The sequence below is a fragment of the Mesoplodon densirostris genome, chromosome 14, assembly GCF_025265405.1.
Source record: "Mesoplodon densirostris isolate mMesDen1 chromosome 14, mMesDen1 primary haplotype, whole genome shotgun sequence".
NCBI lineage: Eukaryota > Metazoa > Chordata > Mammalia > Artiodactyla > Ziphiidae > Mesoplodon > Mesoplodon densirostris.
Genome location: NC_082674.1, coordinates 26,264,391 through 26,290,451, shown reverse-complemented (window position 1 = coordinate 26,290,451; position 26,061 = coordinate 26,264,391). Strand labels below are relative to the sequence as shown.

General features: G+C 35.0%; 1 protein-coding gene across 6 annotated transcripts in view; it reads right to left on the bottom strand.

Annotated features, from left to right (window-relative positions):
• BIRC6 (baculoviral IAP repeat containing 6) overlaps positions 1-26,061 on the bottom strand; it is a 230,976-nt gene that overhangs the window by 45,541 nt on the left and 159,374 nt on the right. For all 6 annotated transcript variants that reach the window (XR_009534377.1, XM_060117774.1, XM_060117775.1 and 3 more), the window contains 3 exons: positions 24,972-25,189; positions 22,581-22,745; positions 21,532-21,700 (listed from right to left, as the gene is read on the bottom strand). Coding sequence is in view for 5 of the 6 variants with exons in the window: in XM_060117774.1 (XP_059973757.1) it covers positions 21,532-21,700; positions 22,581-22,745; positions 24,972-25,189 (552 nt within the window). In the remaining variant the exon portion in view is untranslated. The remainder of the gene's footprint in view (positions 1-21,531; positions 21,701-22,580; positions 22,746-24,971; positions 25,190-26,061) is intronic.

Genomic DNA, 26,061 nt, shown 5'->3' with positions numbered 1-26,061 from the left:
ACGGGCCCTAGGCCCGCCAGTTTCAGTAGCTGTGGCCTGCAGGCTCTAGAGCGCAGGCTCAGTAGCTGTGGTGCATGGGCTCAGTTGCTCTGCAGCATGTGGGATCTTCCCAGACCAGGGCTCGAACCCGTGTCCCCTGCACTGGCAGGCAGATTCTTAACCACAGCGCCACCAGGGAAGCCCTAAGCTATGATCTTATCCCAGTTATAAAAAGCAACAAACAATATTAATTAATCCTAAAAATTAATCTGACCTCTATAAAAAAGAAAAATACTTAGTATTTTAGATAGTGTGTTCATTGAGATAGAAGATTATTTCCCAATGTTATTAAATAATGTATAGTTATAATCCTTTCCTCAGAATTTGCTGTTTCTCCTTACATTCTTTTGAATGGAGTTCTATGGATGTAATTTATGCTCCATTATTACCTCCAAATAATCTACACTTCACTGTCCTGCAATGTTCTATTGCCAGAAAAATAAAGCCAACTATAAGAAAGCATGGCTTTTTATAATATAGTAAATAACATATATTCTTACATTAGAAAAGCAGTAATACAAATTACCTGCTAAATCACATCATGTTAAGTAATTCTAAACATTAAAATGACAAAGGGTTATTATGTATACACAAAAACTGTCTTAGAGGTTTAATAACAGACACTTTGCCAGGATAACAATCAATGCAATTGAAAATGAGGCAATATTGTGTTCTTATTATAAGACAATAACCTTGGAGAATTACATCTAAAATGTTCTGAGATATAAATAAACTATTTGATCCAAAGAATATAAGAAATAATGTGACATAGGAAAGAACTTGCATGAAGAACTTGCTTAAGACTGTATAATCAGTGAAGTGGAGCCAGCAGGATGCACACACAGGTCATCCAGTTCTGAAGTCCAGACACTTAACTACTAAAATATAATGGCACTCAATAGTCACAATTTCAGAAAAAAACACTAACATGATTTACCAACAGAGAGGAAAAAAGTGATTTAGTCATGGGAAAAAATTTAATATGGCCTGAAATTCCTCCTAACAGGTTCCTTAAAGCACACTAAAAAATGCTAGTTGCCTTTAAGCTTTAATCTATATAATTCATAATCTTAAAATAAATATTTTCAACATAACTCACAGCAGTCTCAAACTTAGCTTTCTACTACAACATTCAAATGGTAAAATAAAAAATTTGCCTCTTAATATAATTTAATTCTCTAGAATCTTTAAGTGGCACTTGTTATTAAAAAAAATCAAAACTCTAAGTAATCCAAGCAAAATCACAAAATCATTTCCAGATGAATTATTTATAACTTTCAAAATCAACCTACTGAGGCATAACTTACAATCAATAAAATGCACTAACTTTAAGTACATATTCAATGATATCTGACAATATACACTCCTGTGTAATCACTGCCAAAATGAAGATACAGAATATTTTTATCATCCCAAACACCTCTTATGCCCCTTTGTAGTTAATCATCCTCCTCTGGCCAGCTCAGGCAACCACTCCTATGCTGTCACCATAGAAAGCAGATAAGCAACAGAGAAAACCAACAATGCCAAATCGGTTCTTTTTTATTTTTTTAAAACATTTTTAAAAACCCCACTTACTTATTGATTGATTGATTGATTGCCACACAGTGCGCCTTGTGGGATTTTAGTTTCCTGACCAGGGACTGAACCCAAGCCCTCGGCAGTTAAAGCGCAGAGTCCTAACCACTAGACCGCCAGGGAATTCCCCCAAATCGGTTCTTTAAAAATAAATAGCAAATCTCAATAGCCCCCTGTCAGTTAAAAATATTGAATTCTTACTTAAAATCCTTTGCATTAAAAAGCTCTATATGGCTTCACAGGTAAATTTTATCAAACACTTAAAAAACACATACTTTTTTGGCCACACCACGTGACTTGCGGGATTTTTCACTCCATGACCAGGGATTGACACCCCCCACCCCCCCCACCAACCCGGCCGTGAAAGCACCTAGTCCTAACCACTGGACCACCAGGGAATTCCCTAAAAAACACATACTATTAATTGTATGTGATCTACTTCAGAAAACAGAGGAAGTGGTAACAACTCATTTTATGAGGACAAAATTACCCAGATATCAAAATGAGACAAAGACATTACCAATAAAAAAAAGAAAGAAAAGAAAAAAGAAACTACAGATGAGTATCCCTCATGAACACAGAGACAAAAAAGTATAATAAATCACAACCAAGTGGCTTTTATTCTAGGAATGCAAAGTTGACTTTACATTTGAAAAATCAATGTAATTCACCATATTAACAGACAAAATAAGAAAAGCCATATGATCATCTTACCATATCTAAACAAAGCATTTAACGAAATTCAAAATTCATTGATGATAAAACTCTAACCAAACCAGAAATAGAAGAAAACTGCCTCAAGCTGATAAAGGGAATCTAAAAAAAACCCTACATCAACCACCATATTTAATGGTGAAAAGACTGAACACCTTTCCCCCAAACTGACAACTTCTGCAAGATCTAGACAGTACAATAAGAAAAAAAAAAAAAAATCTTTTAAACAAACAAACAAAACTCATATAAATTGGAAAGAAGAAATAAAATTGTCTGTCTTTAACGTTCATGGCATGATTATCTTTCTATACAGAAATCCTAAGGAATGTAGCACAACTACTAAGTTTCACAAGGTAGTAGGATATCAGGTGAATAAATAAAAATCAACTGTATTCTTATATACTAGTAACAAGAAAGTAAAAATTTAAAAAACAGTATAATTTACAATAGCATAAAAAATGAAATTGGGATAAATTTGACAATTTCAGAAATATAAAAACACTGCTGAGGCTCCTTAAAGGAAATTTAAACAACTAGATATACAATGCTCACAGAAGACCCAATATTGTTAATAAGTTAATTCTCTCCAAATTCATGTACAGATTGAATGCAATTCCAATCAAATTTCCAATGGGCTTTTAGCTGGGGGGTAGAAACTAACAAGATGACTCATATACATGGAAATGCAAAGGACCTAGAGCGTCAAAATAATTACAGCTGAATTTTATTTGCCATAAGATTACAAATTCTGCAATTAATGCATCTTAAGAGTTAAGTAAACTTTAGAAGTATTAACTGGTCAAATGCTTGCCTTTTTTGAAACTATCTAGTAGGACAAAGGAACAAGAAACAAACAAATTTACAATGATACTTTGACTAATAAAATCTCTGAGAGTAGAAATCCTCTAGGTAAAAACAAAACAAAAATACTTCGTAAATCATGCAAAGCCTAATTGTTTAGCTGAATACCTATGACTGACAAAAATACTTCCATGTAGAATTTCTATTCATTCTAGCCCACATAAAAGTTACAAGGGCTTGGGAATATAATCGCTGATGTCCCAACACCAGCCTTTCACTCTTCTCTCCAATTCTGGTAGAAATAGCTAATCTGTGTAAGTTCCAAATATTTTCATACTCTCATCTTCTATTACCAATCTGTCTGTTCATACTTCTAGCTATACATGCTAGATATAATGTTACTGATTACTATTTCTGGATGGTGGTCCATGAGGTAATTTATGTTAAAATTTATTTTTACTTTCTCCTTTGTGCTTTTAGGCATTGCTTAATACTTATAGCCTGCATAAAATGATGTCTTAAATTTGCTTTAAAATAACCTATTATGTGTATATATGTATGTGTTTGGAAAAAATGGGTTAGTGAGCATGTAAATGAAAAGCTTGGCCATATGTTTATCTGATGAAGCTGGTGACGGAACTCAAAGGGGTTCATTATGCTACATTCACTAATTTTACATATTTTGAACTTTTACATAATAAAAATTTTTATTAAATTGTCATGGTCATTAAAGACAAAGTTGGAGGAATGTTACAAATTGAAGAAGGTGGAAAAGGTTACTAAATGATCCTAGATTAAATTTTGGACAAAAAGCATTTTTTTTCTTTGCTATAGAGGACATAACTGGGACAACAGATCAAATATGAATGGTATCTATGGATTGGATGATTAGATAGGTGTATTCTATCAATGCTTTTTTTCTGATTTTGGTTACTGTAATGTGGTTATGTAGTAGACTGCCTTTGTGTTTTAGGAAATAAACAGTGAAATACTTAGGGGTAATAGAGCTATCATATCTGCAACATATGTCTCACAATTGGTGCAGAAAAAATAATGTGTATGTATAAAATTTATATATGCTTACATGTATAGACAGACAAAAGAAAGGAAGGAAGTTGGTATCAAACTCCTAGAAAGGCATGGGGTGTGGGGGGACTTCACTGGTAAGACTCCATGCTCCCAATGCAAGGAGCCCGGGTTCGATCCCTGGTCAGGGCACTAGATCCCGCATGCATGCTGCAACTAAGAGCCCTTATGCTGCAATTAAAGATCCCACATGCCAAAATGAAGACTCAGTGTGCCACAACTAAGACCCGGTGCGGTCAAAATAAATAAATAAATAAAATAAATATTTTTTTAGAAAAAGAAAGGTGTGGGGAAATAGCCACTCAACATTACTGGTATAATATCTATGGAGCACAAGTTACAATTTGTCAAAACAACAAATTGGCATACTCTTTGAATCATCAATTCTAGTTAATTCTGAAAACTAATCCTACAGATAAAATTATCAAGGTCACCAAAATTAGTCACTGCAACATTGTTTATAACAGCAAAATAATCCATTTATGTTCATTAGATGGAGCTGTTTCGATGACTAAGTATCAATTATGCAGTCATAAAAATGAAGATGTGCCTTATGCTGCACTGGAACAAATTCCGAAGTACCTAAGGTGGGAACAGGAGGAACAAGGAATAGAAATGGGGTTGTATGGGGAATTCCCGGGAGGTCCAGTGGTTAGGACATGGTGCTTTCACTGCCGGGGGCCTGTGTTCAATCTCTTGATTGGGATCCTACAAGCCTCGTGGGTGTGGCAAAAAAAAAAAAAAAAAAAGAAAGAAAAAGAAATGGGGTTGTATGGTATAGTGTCATTTGGGTAAATATAACATAACAACAACATAAAAGGTAAGGAAAGAGAATGTGTATTCATATTTACTTGTTTTTTATATATACATATATATATACACACACAGGATCTCTATTAAAAATATAAGAAATTAGTACTATTGATTATCTCTAGTGAGCTAAATTGGTCGGCTAGAGGACAGGTGCAGGAAGACAACTATTTATTAGATACCACCTTAAAGCTTTTGAATTTTAAAACAAGTGAAGAATATAATATTTGGATAAAGAAAACAATGTGTAATTTAATATTTAATAAAGCTGATTAATGTTACAAGTAAAAGGCACATGATATAGTACATTTAGGTATGTGTTGCATTTTTACTTTCAAGGAATTAATGGATGCAAAATATCCCACTATAAGGATACAGAACAATTAATGAGAGGTTAAAAATTTTACTAGGCTTTTGAAACCTAATTTTTTTTTCTCACCAGCATGATAGCATGAAGAGTTCAGTGAACCTGCTCCGCCATGAAACAGATACAAATTTTTTAAAAAACATCACCACTCAAGGCCCTAGAAATAGTCCAAAGAGCACACAACAAACTGAGAAAACATTCATTTAAGAAAATCTACTAAAACTCAGTAAGAAAAACAAGAACCTAAAATATTTGAACCAAGATCCTACTCCCTTCCTGCTCTCAGCTCAGCAAGAAAGCAAATTCACTGCAGACTGGTAGAACCTGAGCTCCCTCTTCCCCTAGCCTGAGTTGGAAGATTACCTCCCCAGGAGGGGAAGATCTCAGCATTTCTCATCCAACCACCAGCTACTTGCTGCTGTGGCTAAGTTTCAGATAAGTAGAGCTAAGAGGCAGATGCTTCCTTTTGCCCAGACCCCACTTATGGGACAGGGGATCTGAATAGATAATTCTCCAAAAAAGATACACAAATGACCAGCAAACACATCATCATTAGTCATCAGGGAAATGCAAATCAAAACCACAACGAGATACCTGCCATCTCACATGCACTAAGATGGCTGTAATTTAAAAGTCAAGGAGGGACTTCCCTGGTGGCGCAGTGGTTGAGAGTCAGCCTGCCGATGCAGGGGACACGGGTTCATGCCCAGGTCCGGGAAGATCCCACATGCCGCAGAGCAGCTGGGCCCGTGAGCTATGGCCGCTGAGCCTGCGCGTCCGGAGCCTGTGCTCCGCAACGGGAGAGGCCACAACTGTGAGAGGCCAGCGTACCGCAAAAAAATTTTAAAAAATAAAATAAAATAAAAGTCAAGGAATAACTTATTACCATGTGAACCAGCACTTCCACTCCTAGGTATACACTCAAAGAAACTGAAAGGAGGAACAAAAACAGGTATTTGTACACTCATGTTCACTGTTATTCACAATAGCCAAAAGGTATAAACAACTCAAATGTCTATCAAATGATGAATAAGCAAAATGCAGTAGATATCCATACAGTGAAATATTATCCAGTCATAAAAAGGAAATCGAGTACTGATACATGAAACAACATCAATGGACCTTGACAACACTGTACTGAGATTAAAAATGTAAACAAAAGACTACATATTACATGATCTGATTTATATGAAATGTTCACAGTGGGCAACTCTCTATACATAGAGAAACAGTAGATTAGTGGTTGCTTAAGGCTGGAGGGGTGGTAAGGAGAAAGAGGGATGATAGCTAAGGTGTATATGGTGTGTTTTTTTTAATTAATTAATTTAATTTATTTATTTTGGCTGTGCTGGGTCTTTGTTACTGTGCACGGGGTTTCTCTAGTTGCGGTGAGCAGGGGCTACTCTTTGTTGAGGTGCGCAGGCTTCTCTCTGCAGTGGCTTCTCTTGTTGCGGAGCATGGGCTCTAGTTGCATGGGCTTCAGTAGTTGTGGCGCACGGGCTTAGTTGCTCTGCGGCACGTGGTATCTTCCCAGACCAGGGCTCGAACCCACGTTCCCTGCATTGGCAGTAACCACTGCGCCACCAGGGAAGCCGTGGTTTCATTTCGTTTCTTTTCTTCTTTTCTTTTTCTTTTCTTTCCTTTCTTCCTCCCTCCCTCCCTCTCTTCCTTCCTCTCTCTCTCTCTCTCTCTCTCTCTCTCTTTCTTTATGGCCGCATTGGGTCTTCGTTGCTGTGCATGGGCTTTCTCTAGTTACGGCGAGCGGGGGCTACTCTTCGTTGCGGTGTGCGGGCTTCTTACTGTGGTGGTTTCTCTTGTTGCAGAGCATGGGCTCTAGGTGCGCGGGCTTCAGTAGTTGTGGCACACAGGCTCAGTAGTTGTGGCTCGTGGGCCCTAGAGCACAGGCTCAGTAGTTGTGGCGCACGGGCTTAGCTGCTCCGTGGCATGTGGGATCTTCCTGGACCAGGGCTCGAAGCCATGTCCCCTGAACTGGCAGGAGGATTCTTAACCACTGTGCCATCAGGGAAGCCAACTCTGGTTTCTTTTTAAATTGACAAAAATGTTCTAAATTTGACTGTCATAACAGTTGCACATAACTGTGAACATGCCAAAAATCACTGAATGTGCCCTTTAAGTGGACAAATTGTATGGTAAGTGAATTATCTTTCAATAAAGCTGTTATTAATTTTTTAAAGTACTTATTCACATACCATTTGCTCCTTTTTCTTCTGGGAAGTTTAGTTTCTTCAATTGCTTAATAATATTACTTTGTATATGAGACAAAGAACACAATAAGCTTTCCAAACATTTCCCCTCATATGATGTTTTGATTTTCAAATACATGCAAACACAGATGTAAATGCATACTCATATAGCCTCTTCCAACTTGGGACCAGCTAAAGAATGAAGTCTTGGAAAAACTTTCTTTCACTCAAGTTCTGAATGGCTTCCATTTCTCTATTTAAGTACTTGAAACATTAGAATTTCTATTACTATAAATGTAGCCAGTTATCCAAAAATTTCCATTTGTACTGCTTTATAAACCTATTTAACAAAGTATTGCACACAGTGTTTTATTTTTCCCAATCCCCTTTCATGTGGCATACAATGGAAAAAAGAACAGAGTACAAAAATCATCCCAATAAAAGCCCTAGCAAGTTATTTTGTGGATATTGACCAAATGATTCTAAAATTTATATGGAAAGGCAGAATATCCAGAAGAGCCAACACAATAATGAAGAAGAAGAACAAAGTTGGAGGACTGATATGACCAGACTTCGAAGCTTACTATAAAGCTACAATAATCAAGATAATGTAGCACTGGCGAAAGAACAAATAGATCAATGGAACAAAAACAGTAACAAGAATCTGTACATGAAGGTTTATAGCAGCTTTATTCATAACTGCACAAAACTGGAAGCAATCAAGATGTTCTTCAAAAGGTGACTGGATAAACAAACTGTTGTATATCCATACAGTGGAATATTATTATGCAATAAAAGGAAATGAGCTACCAAACCAAGAAAAGACATGGAGGAAACTTAAATGTATATTGCTTAGTAAAAGAAGCCAATCTGAAAAGGTTATACACTGTTATGATTCCAACTATATGACATTCTGGAAAAGGAAAAGCTATGGAGCCAGGAAAAATATCAGTGGTCACCAGAGGCTTCACTGTGGGGAGAGAGGGTGGGATGAATAGAGCACAGGAAATTTCTCAGGGCAGTGAAACTATTCTGCACAATACTGTAAGGGTGAAATGCACAACACCAGGCATTTGTCAAAACCCATAGAACGGTATAACGCAAAGAGTGAACCCTAATGTAAATTACTGACTTTAGTTAAAAATAATGTCATGTCACTATCTGTTTACCACTGTACCATGTACCACACTAATACCAGATGTAACAGGACACTATGAGTGGAAGGGGGTGGTGATATGTACTATCTGCTCAATTTTCTGTAAACCCAAAACTGCTTTTAAACTAGTAGTTTATTGATTAATTTTTTTAAATATTAGTCTATTAATTTAAAAAAATTAACTACCTAAAATTATAGTACTTTACATAAAATTACATAAGAATACAGGTAATCCAAGACAGGTTGATTTTTCAAAAGCAATTAAATGGTTATGAAGTTACCAAGAACAACAAGAAAAACCACAAAATGAGAAGCTACCTCTCCATTATACGAATAAAGCCGAGGATAGCCTACCATGCTGACAACACTGAAGAGAGGGGGAAAAGAATCTGACAAACATGAAGGGTTGACAATTTTTAAAATACTTTAAAATCTGGAAATAAATGGGCATAGAGAAAATAAGACAGCTCTTCTAAAATAAATGAAACATGATACTTCTTTTTATGCTATTGTTGTTTATCTTATTCAATTAAGTTAGCAGTGAGAGGATTCCAAGTGGGAATCTTAAATTATGGAAAGAGAAGATACTCTCTTCATATCAAGGAGGGATGCAAGCAAAAGCTGTGGAGGCAAGGTAATAGGCAGTGGACAATGAGATTGAAAATAGTAAAAACAGGGCAAGACAAAATTATGGGTCTGATTTACAAAGAACTTTAAATAAATTTCAGTACTATGTCATTTCTTATGATACACATTTTAAACTTAAAATAGGAAGTTTTTGTATATTTGCATTTTTCTCGACAACAGTCAGTTACATAAACAAGTGTGCTCATTTTAATGTCAAATTCCACCCAGATATTAATGCATCCGGCAATCTATGCTTATGCCAGGAAACTGGAAAGTGATTATTCATATCTGATTTTACATTACTCATGTTTTTCTTTTAAAGACTTACATCTGAATATCCCTGCAGAAGGGAATCTGGAAAACTAAGGGAGAGCTAATTTTTGCTCTCTTTTTTAAGATATGCACTTTTAAACTAACATGTATGGGTGGTCAGCGAACAAAAGGAGTCAGTAAATGTAACAAACTCTTAATGAAATACAAACGAGTACAAAATACACCAAGTGTTTCAATCCTGAATTCCTTAATCCTATGTTTGGTCATGCAGAGCTTCATCAGAAAACCTTAGGTGTTTTTTCACACAGCACACTTCATCATTAATACAGGATTAAATGTGACCAGCCTGACAAAGAAGAGCAGGGGCATAACACTGTTATGCAACTCCATGTCTGCAAGGGTGGGTTGCAGCAACTTCTTCACTCAGCAAGTGCCAAGTGCATGTTCAATGTTACTGCTTACCACCAACCAAGCAAAGACACTATCCTTTGGATCCTCAGACGAACCTGTTTGCTGAATTATGCAATGCTTGAAAAATACCTTGGAAGTATCATCAACAACTACAGATAGAGGTGTGTGACACTACTATATAATTATTTCAGTAAGAGAAATTTTCTAATTTGAAAGTAGTTACTAGTACTAGGTAAAAATAAAATTCTCATCTTCTGTATTTGAAACAACATTTCAATGGGGAAAAGGATATTCAAATGGCTGAAAAGAAACAGAATAGTTTAAAGGTTGATAAGAAATGTATAAGAAATAATCAAAAAGATTAGTCATTTTTTCCAAGAAACACATGATCCAGCATGTATAAAAGCTAAAAATAATTCTAAGAAAGAATGTAAAACATTTACTGCTTGGCTTACTACTGGCAGAAGCTCATCAATTCTTACCAAACAGTTACAGTGAAATTTACCACAGATTACTAATGGAAAAGACACACCCCTTCTGGAGAACTGAAAACATTTGCCATGGTCAATAAAGAAGTTTGTCCAGGTTTTTTGTTCACTTCTTTTTCTCTGAGTGTAAACAGAAGTTCTCCACAAAGAGAAAAGGTCCATTCATCACTACTGTGGACTAAAGCAGGATAACTGGGAATACTTTATTCCTGATGCAATGTAGAGTAAGGAACACTTTTCTTTTAATTATTTTAAAACTTGGACATTTATAGAAAATATTTTATAATAACTATAAATGGAGTATAAGCTTTAAAAATTGTGAATCACTGGGCTTCCATGGTGGCGCAGTGGTTGAGAGTCCGCCTGCCGATGCAGGGGACACGGGTTCGTGCCCCGATCCCGGAAGATCCCACATGCCGCGGAGCGGCGAGCCATGGCCGCGGAGCCTGTGTGTCCGGAGCCTGTGCTCCGCAACGGGAGAGGCCACAGCAGTGAGAGGCCCGCGTACAGAAAAAAAAAAAAAAAAAAAAAAAAAAAAATTGTGAATCACTATTTTGTACACCTGCAATTTATATAATATCATACATCAACTATACTTCAAAAAAATAAACTCAGACATTTAGTAACTTCATTATTTTAGGCTAAAATATGTGGTGATTATACATATTAGGTATAAACTGTAATTCACATTAAATACATCAGCTTAGTTAAATATACATAAAAGACTTAAAAAATGTATTTATAGCTACTAAATATACACCCAGAATATATAACTGGCAGAATCTGTGTGCCTTTTCATTATATTTTCTATTATTCTATCCAACTGTTAAAATGATAATAGATTATTTAAAGTTCTACTAAAATGCCTCTATTTTCTATCATGTTCCACCACCTTCAACAGAGTAAAACAGAACTGCAGGCTGAAAAATTATGCAACAAAAGCTAGTACAATAAATTTTTTTCCTATTTCTCTGTACAGTTCAAAGATACCTTTCCTAAGGATTTGTTTCACAGTCAACTTTCTTCTTCTCTAGACCAAGAGATTTTTTTGGAAAATGGGTACTCCTGTCATCACTACAACAGAAGATGTAAAGAAGCAAGAAGAGAAAGAAGAAAATGAAGAATCTGTCTTGACCATGTTAGGCATTATTGGGATAGTACTTAACCTCTTGGTAGTAGTTATTGTGTATATCTATATCACAAGCTGATAGTCTCTTTCATGGGGTTGCATTCAGGACAAAACCCAGCTCTAACAAAAATGATTTCTAAGAATAACCTTTAAAAGAATATTTCCAGAAGATTATGACAAATATTCCAAGGCAAGTGCCTGGCTCTAAGGGCAGTAACCAGGGTAAGTGCCTTACTCTAGGCACTGCAGTGAATATATTGATAATAAAGATTTATTTCTGTATGCCAGAAAACACACAAGATCCAGTAATAGAAATAAGACACAAAAACAACAATGTAATACATTTTTTTCTAAAAGTACATATTGAATATATATCATTTTCATTCCAATTGCTTTTAAATTTATGTTTATTTTAAGCCTCTAATATAGGAAAGTAAAATTTTTTCAGCATGGGAAAGAAAACTAACAAAATCTACAGAAAAATAAAGTTTTATTCAGTATCAATAAATGCTGAATATTCTCAAAAGTACTGTCTTCCTTTGGATTTTTACTTAATATCTCAAAAGAAATGAATGCTTTATAATAATTTTTTGGTAGTTAAGCATTTGTAACTATAAGATTGCATAGAAAATAAATACTACATAGAAAAAGCATCTTGTTTTTTTCTGATGTTCTTCAGCATGTGTTGACTTTATTTCTCTGATCAATTTCAGTAATACAAAACGAGAGGCTCACCTAAAGTATAAAAACCTCAACTCAATCTAATAAAGTAATACTTGTTTATGGAATGTTCATTTGAGTGGACTCAAAAACTAATGTGAAAATGAAAAACAATAAATCGCTCAAATATTTATTTTCAATTAAAGAATTTATTCATCCTACTTTGCCTAACTTGAAACATAAAGTCATCCTACATTTCACGGAAGTATCACATGGAAGTAAAGCAATCAGAGATCCTTAAATTATTTCTCTGTAAATTAAAAATCCTTTCAAGTAACTGAATACTAAAATTTAATCCATAACTATATGCAATCAATATCCCTACAAGTAGTGTGGCTAGTGTGCATATCTTAAAAGATAATCATGTAACAAATATATTCTGTCTGGTAAACTACCTTATTCAAAAGACAGGTCCATTTTTCAAAGTACCAATCCAATAATTTGACTTATTTTATACTCATAAACCTTCCTAACGCTAAACTATTTTCTTCCCTAGCAGATCAACAGTTGTAGAAATTATACTTGAACAACATACAGTTTTTTTAAAAAAAGGCTGAAATAAACACTGGGTACGGTAAAGTAAGAGAGAATTTTTTCACCTAGGATCTTAAATTCTCACTAAAATGTAACTCAACGAATAAACCAAAAACTCTTCCTTGATACATTTAAAAACAAAACATTGCTCTGCAATAAAGATCTTTGAAGATGAGATTACTGAAAGGATATCTTAAGTGAGCATATATCATCAAGAATATTTGTACATTAATAAAATGTTAGTTGGAAGTTGTTTTACTGCAGAGCCATGAATTTAGTATGTAATTAGTAATAACTCTATCACATACAAGTGCTGTAAGGAAAACATCAATGAGTTTTACACAAATAACTTCTGTATGTAAGGATTCATACACAATATTTCCTTTTCAATTTTTCCATTGTTTAATTTCTTGAATTTATACTTTTCAATCAAGCCTTAGCCAACAAATTGTTTTGGGGATTCATGTCAACCCCAGAACATGTTAAACTTTGGCTGAAGTTGGCAGTTAAGCCAGCCACTAGGGCAAAATAATGAAATAAATGGAAACCCTATCAAAAGGTCAAAGATTCTTGGCAGAATATCAGAGTATGAATGTTTTTTACACAAGTCAAGGCCAACTTGCTCTACTCAGCAAGAAGGATATTCTACTGGGGGCATGATACACACACACACACACACACACACACACACACACACACACACACACACACACACACACACACACACACACACAATCTTTTACAGTTTCTCATGTAAGCCTAATTCAATGATTGTTTTAGCCAATTCCCTTTTTATGCTTTTAAAAAGTATTCTACTGGGAATTCCCTGCTGGTCCAGTGGTTAGGGCTTGGCGCTTTCACTGCCACGGTGCAGGTTCAATCCCTGGTCAGGGAACTAAGATTCCATAAGCCACACTGTGCAGCCACAAAAAAAAAAAAAAAAAAAAAGTATAAGCATCTAGTATGTGTAATATTTGACTATGTAATGGCAACATAATTGGCATAAAGAAATCTGGAAACAAATATAACTCTTAATAGGCTTACAATTTAATTAATGGGAAATTATATATATATATATATATATATATATATATGGCACAAGTCAAGTTGTTTATAGAAGAAATGAAGAGTTATAGTTCACTTGGCAGGTTGGTTAGGTGGAATTTTATTAAGAAGGTGTGCACTATAAACAGACTACAATGTGAGAAGTGAAAATATAAACAATAGATGCACTGGCAACTAACAGGAAGAGAAGGACGACTCTACTTTGGGTAAACAAGGAAGGTATCTTTAAAAGGTTCCAGATATTTTACCCTTACAAATCTATACAAATCAAATCAACTGGAAACCAGATAAATTTTAAGCAACCTCTCTCCCCCTTATAAAATTTATGCAATATAATCATTTAAGAGACAGAGTAATGTATTCCATACCAAAGACATTTCAAAATAGAATACCTTTGACAAACAGGAAAATTCTAGATAAAAGAAACTAGTATTTGTTGATGAGCACTTATGTGTGCCAGATACTCTGAGTGGCCACTAACATGCTCAAAATTTTGGTATTCTGTACTCTTTTACCAAGAATGAAACAGCAGACAGGATCTTGTTTTTGACTCATGCAGAAATAAAATACATTAAATGCAGCCAAGTGTTTCAGATTTTATTTGTACTACTCAGATAATTTTTAAGAAAACTGGGGCCATATTATAACACAGTTTGGAATTAAAAACCAAGCGACCTGCAACTTTACTTAGCAGAAGAATCTTGTAAAATCTTCACTCATTTCTGATAGACTCATTATTAAAAGTGTAAAGAAATGGCAATAAAATACAATATAACTCAAAAGTTTCAAATGAACTATTACCAAGAAAACCGTAAATAAGGATATGATGTTAAGAACTATGTGTTATGACAGCTCAATAATTTCTATTTATTTGTTTCTCAGGCAATGTGTATCAACAAAACAAGCAAAATAACTATTTTCGTAAATGATAAAATAATATATTTTCTACTGATAAACCACTATATTTTCATGTAACAGAACTAATATAATTTGTAAGCCCTCTACAAACAACAGGCCCTCTTGAATTTGCTGCCCTGAGGCCTGAAAAGATAGCAATGGTTCCAACTGTATTTACTCTGAAGGATCTTTTTAGTAATAACTTTTGGATTTAAAGAATGTGGTCATATTTAAGACATTTGCCATAACAACAAAATTAACTTTATTCTCTCATAAAATTAAACTTAAATACTGAATTTTTGAGGAATTTAACCTAAGATATATTCCAAAGATATATTGGATTTTAACCCAAAATCCATTTTCCTGAAGAAAATCAGGTGGTATAAGAAAGCTTGCAATAATGGCTTCTGTCCCATTATAGCTAGTTACAGAACTACCATAGCAATATTATGAAATGAGGAAATTTTAATACTAGTATATACTATCACTTAGCTAAGACAACCAAGCCAAATTAGTAGATACTTTATAATGTTCTCAATAAAAAAAAAGTTTTGTGCTTGTTCTCCTTTCTTCCTTCCTCTAACATATCACATTTATTCATTTCTCTCTTCCATAGTGAAAAAATCCATTTATATCTTTTTTAAAATATGAAAATATGTGAACTTAGTAATGGCCACATCACAGCTAAACAGTAAAACGTGGGCAACTGAATAAATTTCTCTGGATTTCATCTGCTCTTTCCTAATCTGACACTATGAAACACACACTAAAAAGGTAGAGATTTTATAACACTTTGATAAAGAGTTTCCAGCATGCTCTACTATATTAATGGCAAGTAATTTAATGTGCTCAGTGGTGCTGTTTTCTGAACACAGGAACATGTCATTTTCCAAAATGGGAATGAGAATGATAAGGGTGAGGGACTCTAAAGTAACATTTTACCTGCTAATTCTCACATTCACACAGTTTTACAAAGTATTTCTAGCAATGAAATGAGATCGCCATCTAGTGGCCAGTGGGGTAACTGAAGGCTTACTCAATGGCATGTATGTAACTGACAGCAGCCTGAGGAAAAATGATCCTTGTTTACAACGCAGCTTTCAAAATAACATGGCTGTGACAAATGGAACTCAGAATGTTGGGAGAGAGAAATTAAAATGAACATCCTTCATATGAAGATTTTCCTATCTACCTAAGAAATCTCATGAAAATAACTACTTTAAGATTTTTATCATTCCTTTAAAATATGATACTAGAGATAAAATTAGCCTAATACAAACATATAAATCACTTATTTGTTTCAGTTACCTACCTTGAAGCTGTGGCTTCAAATTCACTGTTTTATACACAGAGTTACCTTAATGAGCATTGTTTGCCTCAAGTCTCACTCATTCACTACTTGTGCTGTGTGCACCCTTTGTTTCTATGGAAAAAAAAAAAGGCTCCTATAAAGCAATTAAGTGGTCAAAGCAACACCTCAAAGGCTAAGAGGGAACATAAAGTGCTATCTCTTGACGAGAAAATTAAAATCTTAGATCATTTAAAAAGTGGCATGTCGCCTGCCAAAGTGGACAGGTAAGGTTGATAAGAATAAGCTGAACATTCATAAAATAAAACGGAAAGAAGTCAAAATTTGTGGAAGTGTTAGTGCTGCCCTTACAATAGCAAAAATGGTCTCTCTGGTTCGTGATAAAGCGCCTGCAAAGACTGAGAAAGCATCAAGTTTGTGACTAGAGGACACGTCACAGAAGCATATCCCCGTTGAAGGCAAAACAATGTGTGAAAAGCACTTGGCCTCTGTGAGCACTACTGTGAGGGGGTTGAGGAGAGCTGAGGAGAGGAAGTTCAAGGCTAGTAAAGGATGGTTGGCTAGCTACGTAAAGTGCTACAGTCTTAAGAACTTAAAGATCACAGGAGAATTGGCATTCCCAGAAGAGCTCAAGAAACTCACAGAAGAGAAAGGCTATCTTCTAGAGAAAGTCTTCAACTGTGATGAAACAGGCTTGTTCGGGAATAAGATGTCCAATCATACCTACATCCATAACAGTACCAAGCAGGCCCCGGGGGCTCTAGGCCTGGAAAGATAACTTTACTGGTGCTGTGCGGCAACACAGCAGGTCACATGATCAAGCTAGGCCTCATCTATGAAGCAAACAATCACCAGGTCCTTGAAAACAAAAATTGCCTGCCCGTGTGTTGGCAATGCAACAAGAAGGCTTGAGTGACACCCAACTTGTTGAGATGGTTCCACCAGTGCTTCATTCCTGAAGTGAAGAAATACCTCAAAGAGAAGGGGCTGCCAATAAGGTCCTCCTCACAATGCTCCCAGCCATCCCCAATGTCTCTGCTTTGCCAACAAGAACATGGAAGTGATGTTCCTGCCTCTTAACACTACCTCACTACCACAGCCACTTGACCAATGGATCATCAAGTGCATTACTGAGGTGACTTACACCCACCTCACCTTCAGGAGGATCCCTGCTGCCCTTGATACTAACCTTGACTTCAGCATCATGGATTTATGGAAGAGCTTCACAACTGTAGATGAAACTGTCCTTACTGCAGAGGCTGCAGATGCCCTAAAGCCCAAGACAGTCAATGCATGTTGGAAGCCACTATGGGGTGGGGTAGTCAGTGATTACCCATTATTGATGCAGAAGTCAGGAATATCTTGAATGTTGCAAGTGAAGTTGCTGGAGAAGACTTCACTGACATGATTTGAGGACAACAAGGAACACATAGAAGAACATAGAGAAACCTTTCCCAACAAGGAACTCAAAGATCTACTGAAATCCTTGACAGATGATGATGATGATGATGATGATGATGATGATGATGATGATGATGATGATGCAGCAGAAGATCTAGAAGAGGCAGGGCTATCAATCTGGACACTTGAAAATTTTGCAGCAGTTTTCCAAAAGGTGGAATTATTAAAGGATATGATCCTGAGTACATCCTCCAATGGAATGAAGCCTCCGTGTCACCCGAGGGATAACAACGTAAGTACAACCACTGTAAGATTTGTTTGATGATGCAAAGAAGAAACAGCTTACAACAATGTTTCTAACTAAAGCACCTGCAATTGTGAAGCCTTGATCTTCAATACTTCAAGACCCTCAGCTCTCAACCTCCACACATCAAAACATCATTATTATTGGACCTCCTTCAAAGTATCAACATCTGCAATTAGAAGCTGGTTCTTCCAACACAGATGTCCTGTCAGCAGGTTCAAGTTAGCCTGATGTCTCACTGCTTACCTACATGCTACACATCTGTCACTTCACCATAGGCATCAGACAGCAATCATCATCATCATCACATGACAGTTAACAAAAGAGAAGAACCAGGGTTTTGGTGAGTGTTAACACAGTGTGTGTGAGAAAAAGAATAAATTTATATTTTCTCTATTTATAACTATATTTTCTATATGTACTTATATTTTAAACACTCTATGTATTTCTCTTTCATTAAATGAAAGCAGTCTGTACGTGCTGAAAGGAAGAAAATATTATGTTGTTGCTGGTGTGTACTATGTAGTTAGGTCTATGATGAGTGTCTCTGTACTGAACCTGTAGACTTTTTTTTTTTTTTTTTTACATCTTTATTGGAGTATAATTGCTTTACAATGGTGTGTTAGTTTCTGCTTTATAACAAAGTGAATCAGTTATACATATACATACGTTCCCATATCTCTTCCCTCTTGCGTCTCCCACCCTCCCACCCTCCCTATCCCACCCCTCTAGGTGGTCACAAAGCACCGAGCTGATCTCCCTGTGCTATGCGGCTGCTTCCCACTAGCTATCTATTTTATGTTTGGTAGTGTATATATGTCCATGCCACTCTCTCACTTTGTCCCAGCTTACCCTTCCCCCTCCCCATATCCTCAAGTCCATTCTCTAGCAGGTCTGTGTCTTTATTCCTGTCTTACCCCTGGGTTCTTCATGACATTTTTACGAATAGTGTGTTGTAGACTTTTTTCTTGTCATTATTCCTTAAACAATACAGCATAATAACTATTTATGTAACATTTACATTGTGTTAGGTATTATAAGTAATCTAGAGTTGATTTAGAGCATATGGGAGGATGTGCAGAGCTTATATGCAAACACTATGACATTTGATATAAGTGACTTGAGCTCCTGTGGATTTTGGTTTTGGAGGGTCCTGGAACCAATCTCCCAAGGGTTAATTATATTTTACTATAGCTCTCGAAAGAGCTTATTACATTAGGCTTGTGTTTTTGCATATCATCTGCTAGCAACGTAAGCAAACCATCTCTTGAATAAAACATCTCACACGAAATTATTAGCACTGCTCTCACACTTAAAAACCAACTTGCTGGATATGCTATAAAATAGTCCGTATTCTGTAAAAATGTCAATATCATGAAAGACAAAGAAAAGTTGGGAACTTTTCTGGATTAAAGGAGAACAAAGATATGACAATTACATGAAGTAACAGATTCTGTATTGGATGCTCTACCTTATCCCAACCCCCCAAATGGCCAAAAATAATATTCTACAGACCAATGACAAAACCGGAAAATGGACTTAAGACTAATTTTATAAAATAAGAATTTTACTAAGTTCCAAGAAGACTGACTAGATAATTTGTTCAGATTTTAAAATGTCATTTTAAAAATTAGCATTTTAACCAAAATTGATAATTTATATAAGTAGCATATTTACTAACATATTAAGCTACATTTTCTTGAAATACATCTATAACTCATATTTAGAATATTCTAAATGGGCATACTTAAATAATATACCTTGTTCCTTAAAAACTATGGATTGGATATATCCTAAGTTCCAAAAAATTTTCTCTGATAAATGAAAACATCATTTAAGAGGTGTTCTGCCAATTATCTGACCTACTTATCTTAACTAAGTTAATTATTTTATATTAATTTACCTTAACTTAAAATCTTATTTCAAAATAATTTTTGTAACCACATTCAAATATAAATCTATCAATTAAAATTATACCACTGGACAAAGTACCAGATTCAAGCATATAAATCTCAACCTTGGGCAAAGAAATTTCTTTACTCTGGGAAAATAATCACAAAGGAAAGGCAAAGATTAAATTTCTAAAGTAGTTCCAAGATAGACTATCTCAAGTCTCTGCAATTCCATATATTTACCAGAATCAAGGCTTATTTATTAAAATACACACTTAACAGAAAGTGCACCTACTTGAATAGACTATTTTAAACAGTAAAAGTAAGTAATACCAGATTTCCTGTTTGATTCTGAACCATAAAGATAAAAGCCCAGTGTTACACAAGGACTGAATTTCAGAACAAGACAAAATTAAAAATTTCTGAGACGTCATATAGTTTGAAAGTAAAAGGATTAAAAATATTTTAACAATGTGGAAGGAAGTAAAGAGAAACCTTATCTTACTCTGTTCAATTTTCCTAAACGATTTAATATTAAATTGCGGCACTGATCTGAAATACTTGTGTTTACAGCTCCAAATATTTTACTTAATCAAAAAATATATTGTGCATTTGACATCTATTTTTTCAAAAAGACAAATCTGATGGATCAAACAGGTCAATCTAAAAAAAAATCCATTATATAACACCTCAATATTTTTATGAAAAAGTTTGAGGTAGGCTGGGAAATGGTGTGTTTGGAAGCACAATAATCTTTTGAAGGTGGAGAACACAGGCAGTAAACCCTTTTCAAATACAAGTACATTTTCAATCCATCTAATTGCATTTGAACTGCTACCACAAATCAAAATAGACTACTTCAAGATTCACTTCCATTGCTTTCCTCACCTATTCTTCCTTAATAATATAATTAAATGTGTAAGTGTTTATTTTCTTGAGTAAGAATATGAATAAAAGCAGAGATGAGAAGCAGAGCAAATATTTTAAATTTTAAAATGAATAAATAAAATTAAAGGTCCTGGCTAAAAGGAGGAGATGTTAACTATTTGTTTTTCTTGGCAATACTTGTATGTCACTGAGTGTCTAAATAAAACAAACTTTCTGTTCTTATTTAGGAAAAGAATACATTTCTTGGAAGATAATTCCACAACCAAGGAAATAATAAACTAGTTTCAATCAATAATCAATTGTATATTGGCAAAGTAAGTAACTATGGTACTTTTTATTACTGAATTTGTAAAAACTAATACTCATTGTCAAGTATCTATGGACTTGAATAATTCATCTATCTGCCTTTCTTCAAATAACTACTGTCTGAAATTCTAATTTTGAGAAAAACATTAAAAACACATAGAAATTCAATTAATCGTATTCAGATCAGAATATTGTCATGAAACTGCTAGGCTTTGCCCTATCATTTTCAGTTACAGGTTATTAAAAGAAAAAAATGTACTTTCACAGTTGAAAACAAAGGGATAATGAAAACTTTTATTCTATGTTATAGATGACTACATAGTAACAAATTAGGGGCTCCCCAAAACAACTAAATGTTTCTCAAATAATTTTAAGAAATAAATCCATCAAACTCACACCTATATATATTAGGGAAGGATAATTTCAAATATTCCAATTGAACCTTATTGTTTAAACTGATAATGATAAAATAAGTAAACCAAAGTAATCATCCACTAAGATATTTCAAAGGACTAGTTACAGTGTGATTTACCTGAGTCATTTCGTAGATAAGATGACATGGCTGGGATGAGGCAGGACTGACTGAGAAGCTCTAGAAGAACAGACGGAAGGGCATTACTGTTCTGTCCTCTACTCTCGTGAGATGACTGAGCTTCTCCATTTACAGCACCACTTGCAGGATTTATATAACTTGCAAGAACCTAAAAATAAAAATTGTTGGATTTAAATTGCATTCTAGCTTCGCAGTTTAAAAGCCCATATTTTATGTTAGTCAATCTGAATATCAAGAGAATATATTTTCAACTCAATCAATGCCTCATACTACCTGTTTTAAAAATGACATTTTTTTCTTTAGATTTTCAAAAGAGGGTATGCTTTGCATGATGATGTAGTGTATGACCAGACATACAGAAGCAATCCACCTAAGAACATGAACTTAAAAGCTTAGTAGCAACTCTGAGATTATTTATTTCATTGAATAGATTCAGTTTATAGTTTGAGGGTGATGGAATCTTAGAATTTTATACAAGAATAAGCTTATCATCCTAGAACTGCAAAAATTATGTTCAAAGACTTCACCAATGCTCTAAAAAAAAAAATGGACAACTAATTTTAGTCAATTAGTTGATCCAGGAACAAAAGCTAATCTTTAAGAACGTACTCATTTCTGTGGTACTGAAGACTTTATAAGCTAGTTCACCTTGCCCAGTTCTAGAAAACTTATAGAACAATGTGAGAAACAAAGATATAAAAAATAGATTTTTTTAAAGAGTCCAGATATAGCACTTTAGATGAGAAGTTGACCAGAAGAAAGTAGACATGGCACATTCCAGTGATTTGATAATTTCATCTTTGTCACTTTCCTCTCAGTGAAGAAACTAACCAAGAGGGAAGAATTTAGAGCTACAAGTAGGGAAGAGAAATCTTTGTCCAGTATCTTAAATGTACTGAGAGCACGGAGTACAATGGGCTGTATAAAAGTAGCTTAGGATGAGATGGATAGTCAACAATAGTTAAAAATCAATACAACCAAAAAAAATTTAACTATTATCACTGACAATATCAACTTTGCAAATATACCTGCAGGAGACAGGTAACATGTTCCTCTTCCAGCCTCTGTTTAGTTAAGGCTTGTTCCACATCCCATCCAGAAGCTGTAGAGCCTGTTCCAAAGCCAGTCCCTTTGGCCCAATAGAGCTGCTGTTCTTCTGTTGACGTAGGGTTGTGAGAGCTTGATACTGGTGGCTTATAACAAAAAATAAAAATGTATTACTATTTGGTTTCATTTATCGTCAAAAATTTATCAGTAGAAATTTAAATAGTTTAGCTGCTATGGAAAACAGTTTGGCACTCCTTAAAAAATTAGACAAAGAAAGACAATGTGACCCAGCAATTCCACTCCTAGGTATACATCCAAAGACATAAAAACTGATACTAAAACAAATACGTTACTATTATGTTCATAGCAAGACCATTCTCAATAGCCAAAGGGTCAGCCCAAAAGCCCACCAATGGCTGAATGCATAAACAAACTGTGGTTTATACATACAATGGAATATTATTCAGCCATAAGGAATAACGAAGTACTGATACATGTTACCTAGATGAAACTCAAAAACATTATGCTAAGTCAAAGAAGACAGACACAAAGGTAACATATTGTATGATTCCATTTATATGAAATATCCAGAGTAGGTAAATAAACAGAGACAGAAAGCAAAGTACAGCTGTCAAGGGTTAGGGGAAGGGAAAAATGGGGAACAAATGCTTATATTTAAGACTAGATAAATGCGGACTTCCCTGGTGGCGCAGTGGTTAAAAATCCACTTGCCAATGCAAGGGACATGGGTTCGAGCCCTGGTCCAGGAAGATCCCATGTGCCGCGGAGCAACTAAGCCCGTGGGCCACAACTACTGAAGCCCACATGCCTAGAGCCCATGCTCCACAACAAGAGAAGCCACCGCAATGAGAAGCCCGCGCACCGCAACGAAGAGTAGTCCCCACTCCTTGCAACTACAGAAAGCCTGCGTGCAGCAACAAAGACCCAACGCAGACAAAAATTAAAATTAATTAATTAATTAATTTTTAAAAAGGATAAATGAAACTTTAACAATGTTTCCCAGGAATAGTTAGGTTAAAGCATTTTAGGGCCTAAAGAGTCAATAACTCAAAATTAAACAGAGAAAACAGTGAAAGGAATAGGGATATGAGCCAGATCTTTTAGGATGAATCTATAATGGTGTCATATGTTTTCAATTAAAGGAAACTTCAACTGAGTAATGTAGACTGGATCACCACTGTTTTGCCATTGTTAAAGAAGCTAAGAAATCTAATAATCACCTGTCAGTTTACACAAAGCATGCTTATTTTAGAACTAAATTAAACTTTGAATACATTGAAGTTTTTGTCATAAAGAATCTTAAGAGTGATTACTCCTTTGTTATCTTGAAGTGTTTTTGAAGTATCAAACTAAGATTAAATCAGAAAACCATATATATTTGAAGATTTTATTCAAAGTTTGTCAGGTTTCCAGTTAAAGATAGATTTGTTTGGAGACTGGCTAATATCAGAATCACTGAAATTATTTTTCTAAATTAAGGGTTGAACAAGGACTATTTTTCCTAATAATTTATCTTCTTCCTTCTTATTTGGTGTCATTTCCTAAAACAGTCTGTTATGTGATGCCTTGATATTTTTTCTGTTGAGCTCTTGTTCACTGTAGTCCTTTTTTTTCGCCACAGCCAAAAAAAAAAAAAAAGTTAATGAAATGCCGTATTTTCTACTCTGTGAGAGGTAAACATGGACAGATGCTTCAGTTTATTAAAGTCTAATTAATAATTGTCTTTCTAAAAAGTTTTATGTATTTTATGAGATGTCTTATACATCTTTTTCAGATTTACTTATAGATATTTTCTTCTTCTTTTGGCCGTGCCGCCCAAAGGATGTGGGATATAGTTCTCTGACCAGGGATTGAACCCACGCCCCCTGCGTTGGAAGCACAGAGTCTTAACCAATGGACCCCCAAGGGAAGTCCGATATTTTCTATTTTTGATACTATTCTAAAAGACATCTTTAAACAGCTCAATTGGGACTTTACTGGTGGCGCAGTGGTTAAGAATCCACCTGCCAATGCAGGGGACACAGGTTCAGTCCCTGGTCCAGGAAGATCCCACATGCAGCGGAACAACTAAGCCTGTGGGCCACAACTACTGAGCCTGCGCTCTAGAGCCCGCAAGCCACAACTACTGAGCCTACGTGCCACAGCTACTGAAGCCTACGCACCTAGAGCCTGTGCTCCAGAACAAGAGAAGCCACCACAATGAGAAGCCCATGCACCAAAGGGAAGAGTAGCTCCCGCTTGCCTCAACTAAAGAAAGCCAATGCGCAGCAACGAAGACCCAACGCAGCCAAAAACAGATATAAATAAAATGACATCTTCTTTAAAAAAAAAAAAAAAAAAACTGAACCTACCTCTGTTTGATTGAGGCTAGAGTTTGGAACTCGTGGGGCATGGTGGCTCAGAGCAGAGAGACAGACAAGTATGAGGTGTAGTGCTCCAATTTCCAATGCCATCCTCCGCAGAAGCACACCATCGTCAGTCGTCAAAGGTGTAGTGCTAAACAAGCTACGAAGGACATGGAAAGGAAGGGTTGGGAGCACGTTGGCTGATGGAGATTGCAGGATATGACCTAGATTAAAAGGAGAAGAGAACTCAAAATTAAAAATACTTAAAAACACAATAAGGAACAACACACAAGCTCACAAATTTATAATGGCAATGTAATATAAAATTATATCATTATACTTATTAGAAAACAACCACAAAATAATACCAGAAATAGTGATATCTTAGTCTTTAAGAATAAAGTGTCTAGAAAAGCAGTAAGAAGACATCATATACATAAACTCCAAAAGAAAGTTGAAATATACTCATATGATATTAGTTACAGACTGTCAAAATTATTATAATCTAGAATTTAAGCGAAAACTAACAACGAAAAAAGAAGCATTAAAAGTTTTTTTACAAGAGTATGAAAGTAACTGCTTGCCTTGGAAGTAGTTTCAACCATGAATGCAAGAGTGTAACAATTTTGTTTTGTTTGCAATAAAGTTTTCTACTACGTTCTAGCTAGAGACGAGCGTTAAATGTAAAAAAAACAAAACAAAACAAACAAACACCCACTCCTACATGAATGGGAGATGAGATAACTACTGTAAAAAGGTATGTCAGAATTATGCTTTTTAATAAACATTCATTGTATATTCACTAGAAATAGTTTGAAATGACCGAAAGACAATTCTTTTTCCTTTTCAGTTTAGTGTTACATCTACTATCTCGTAATAGAGTCCTAAAATACTATGGTTCTTATCCCTCTAGGTACTTAAAAAATCAGATGAAGCAATTAGAAATTCCCGATCTACTAAAATAAATATATACAATTTATATATGAAACCAAACAAGCAGGACTTATTTAGTATATAGACACTGTAATTTAATGACAATTATTACAAAAACATTTAAAATTATGTCAACATTTTTGAAGAATTCCATCAATATGAA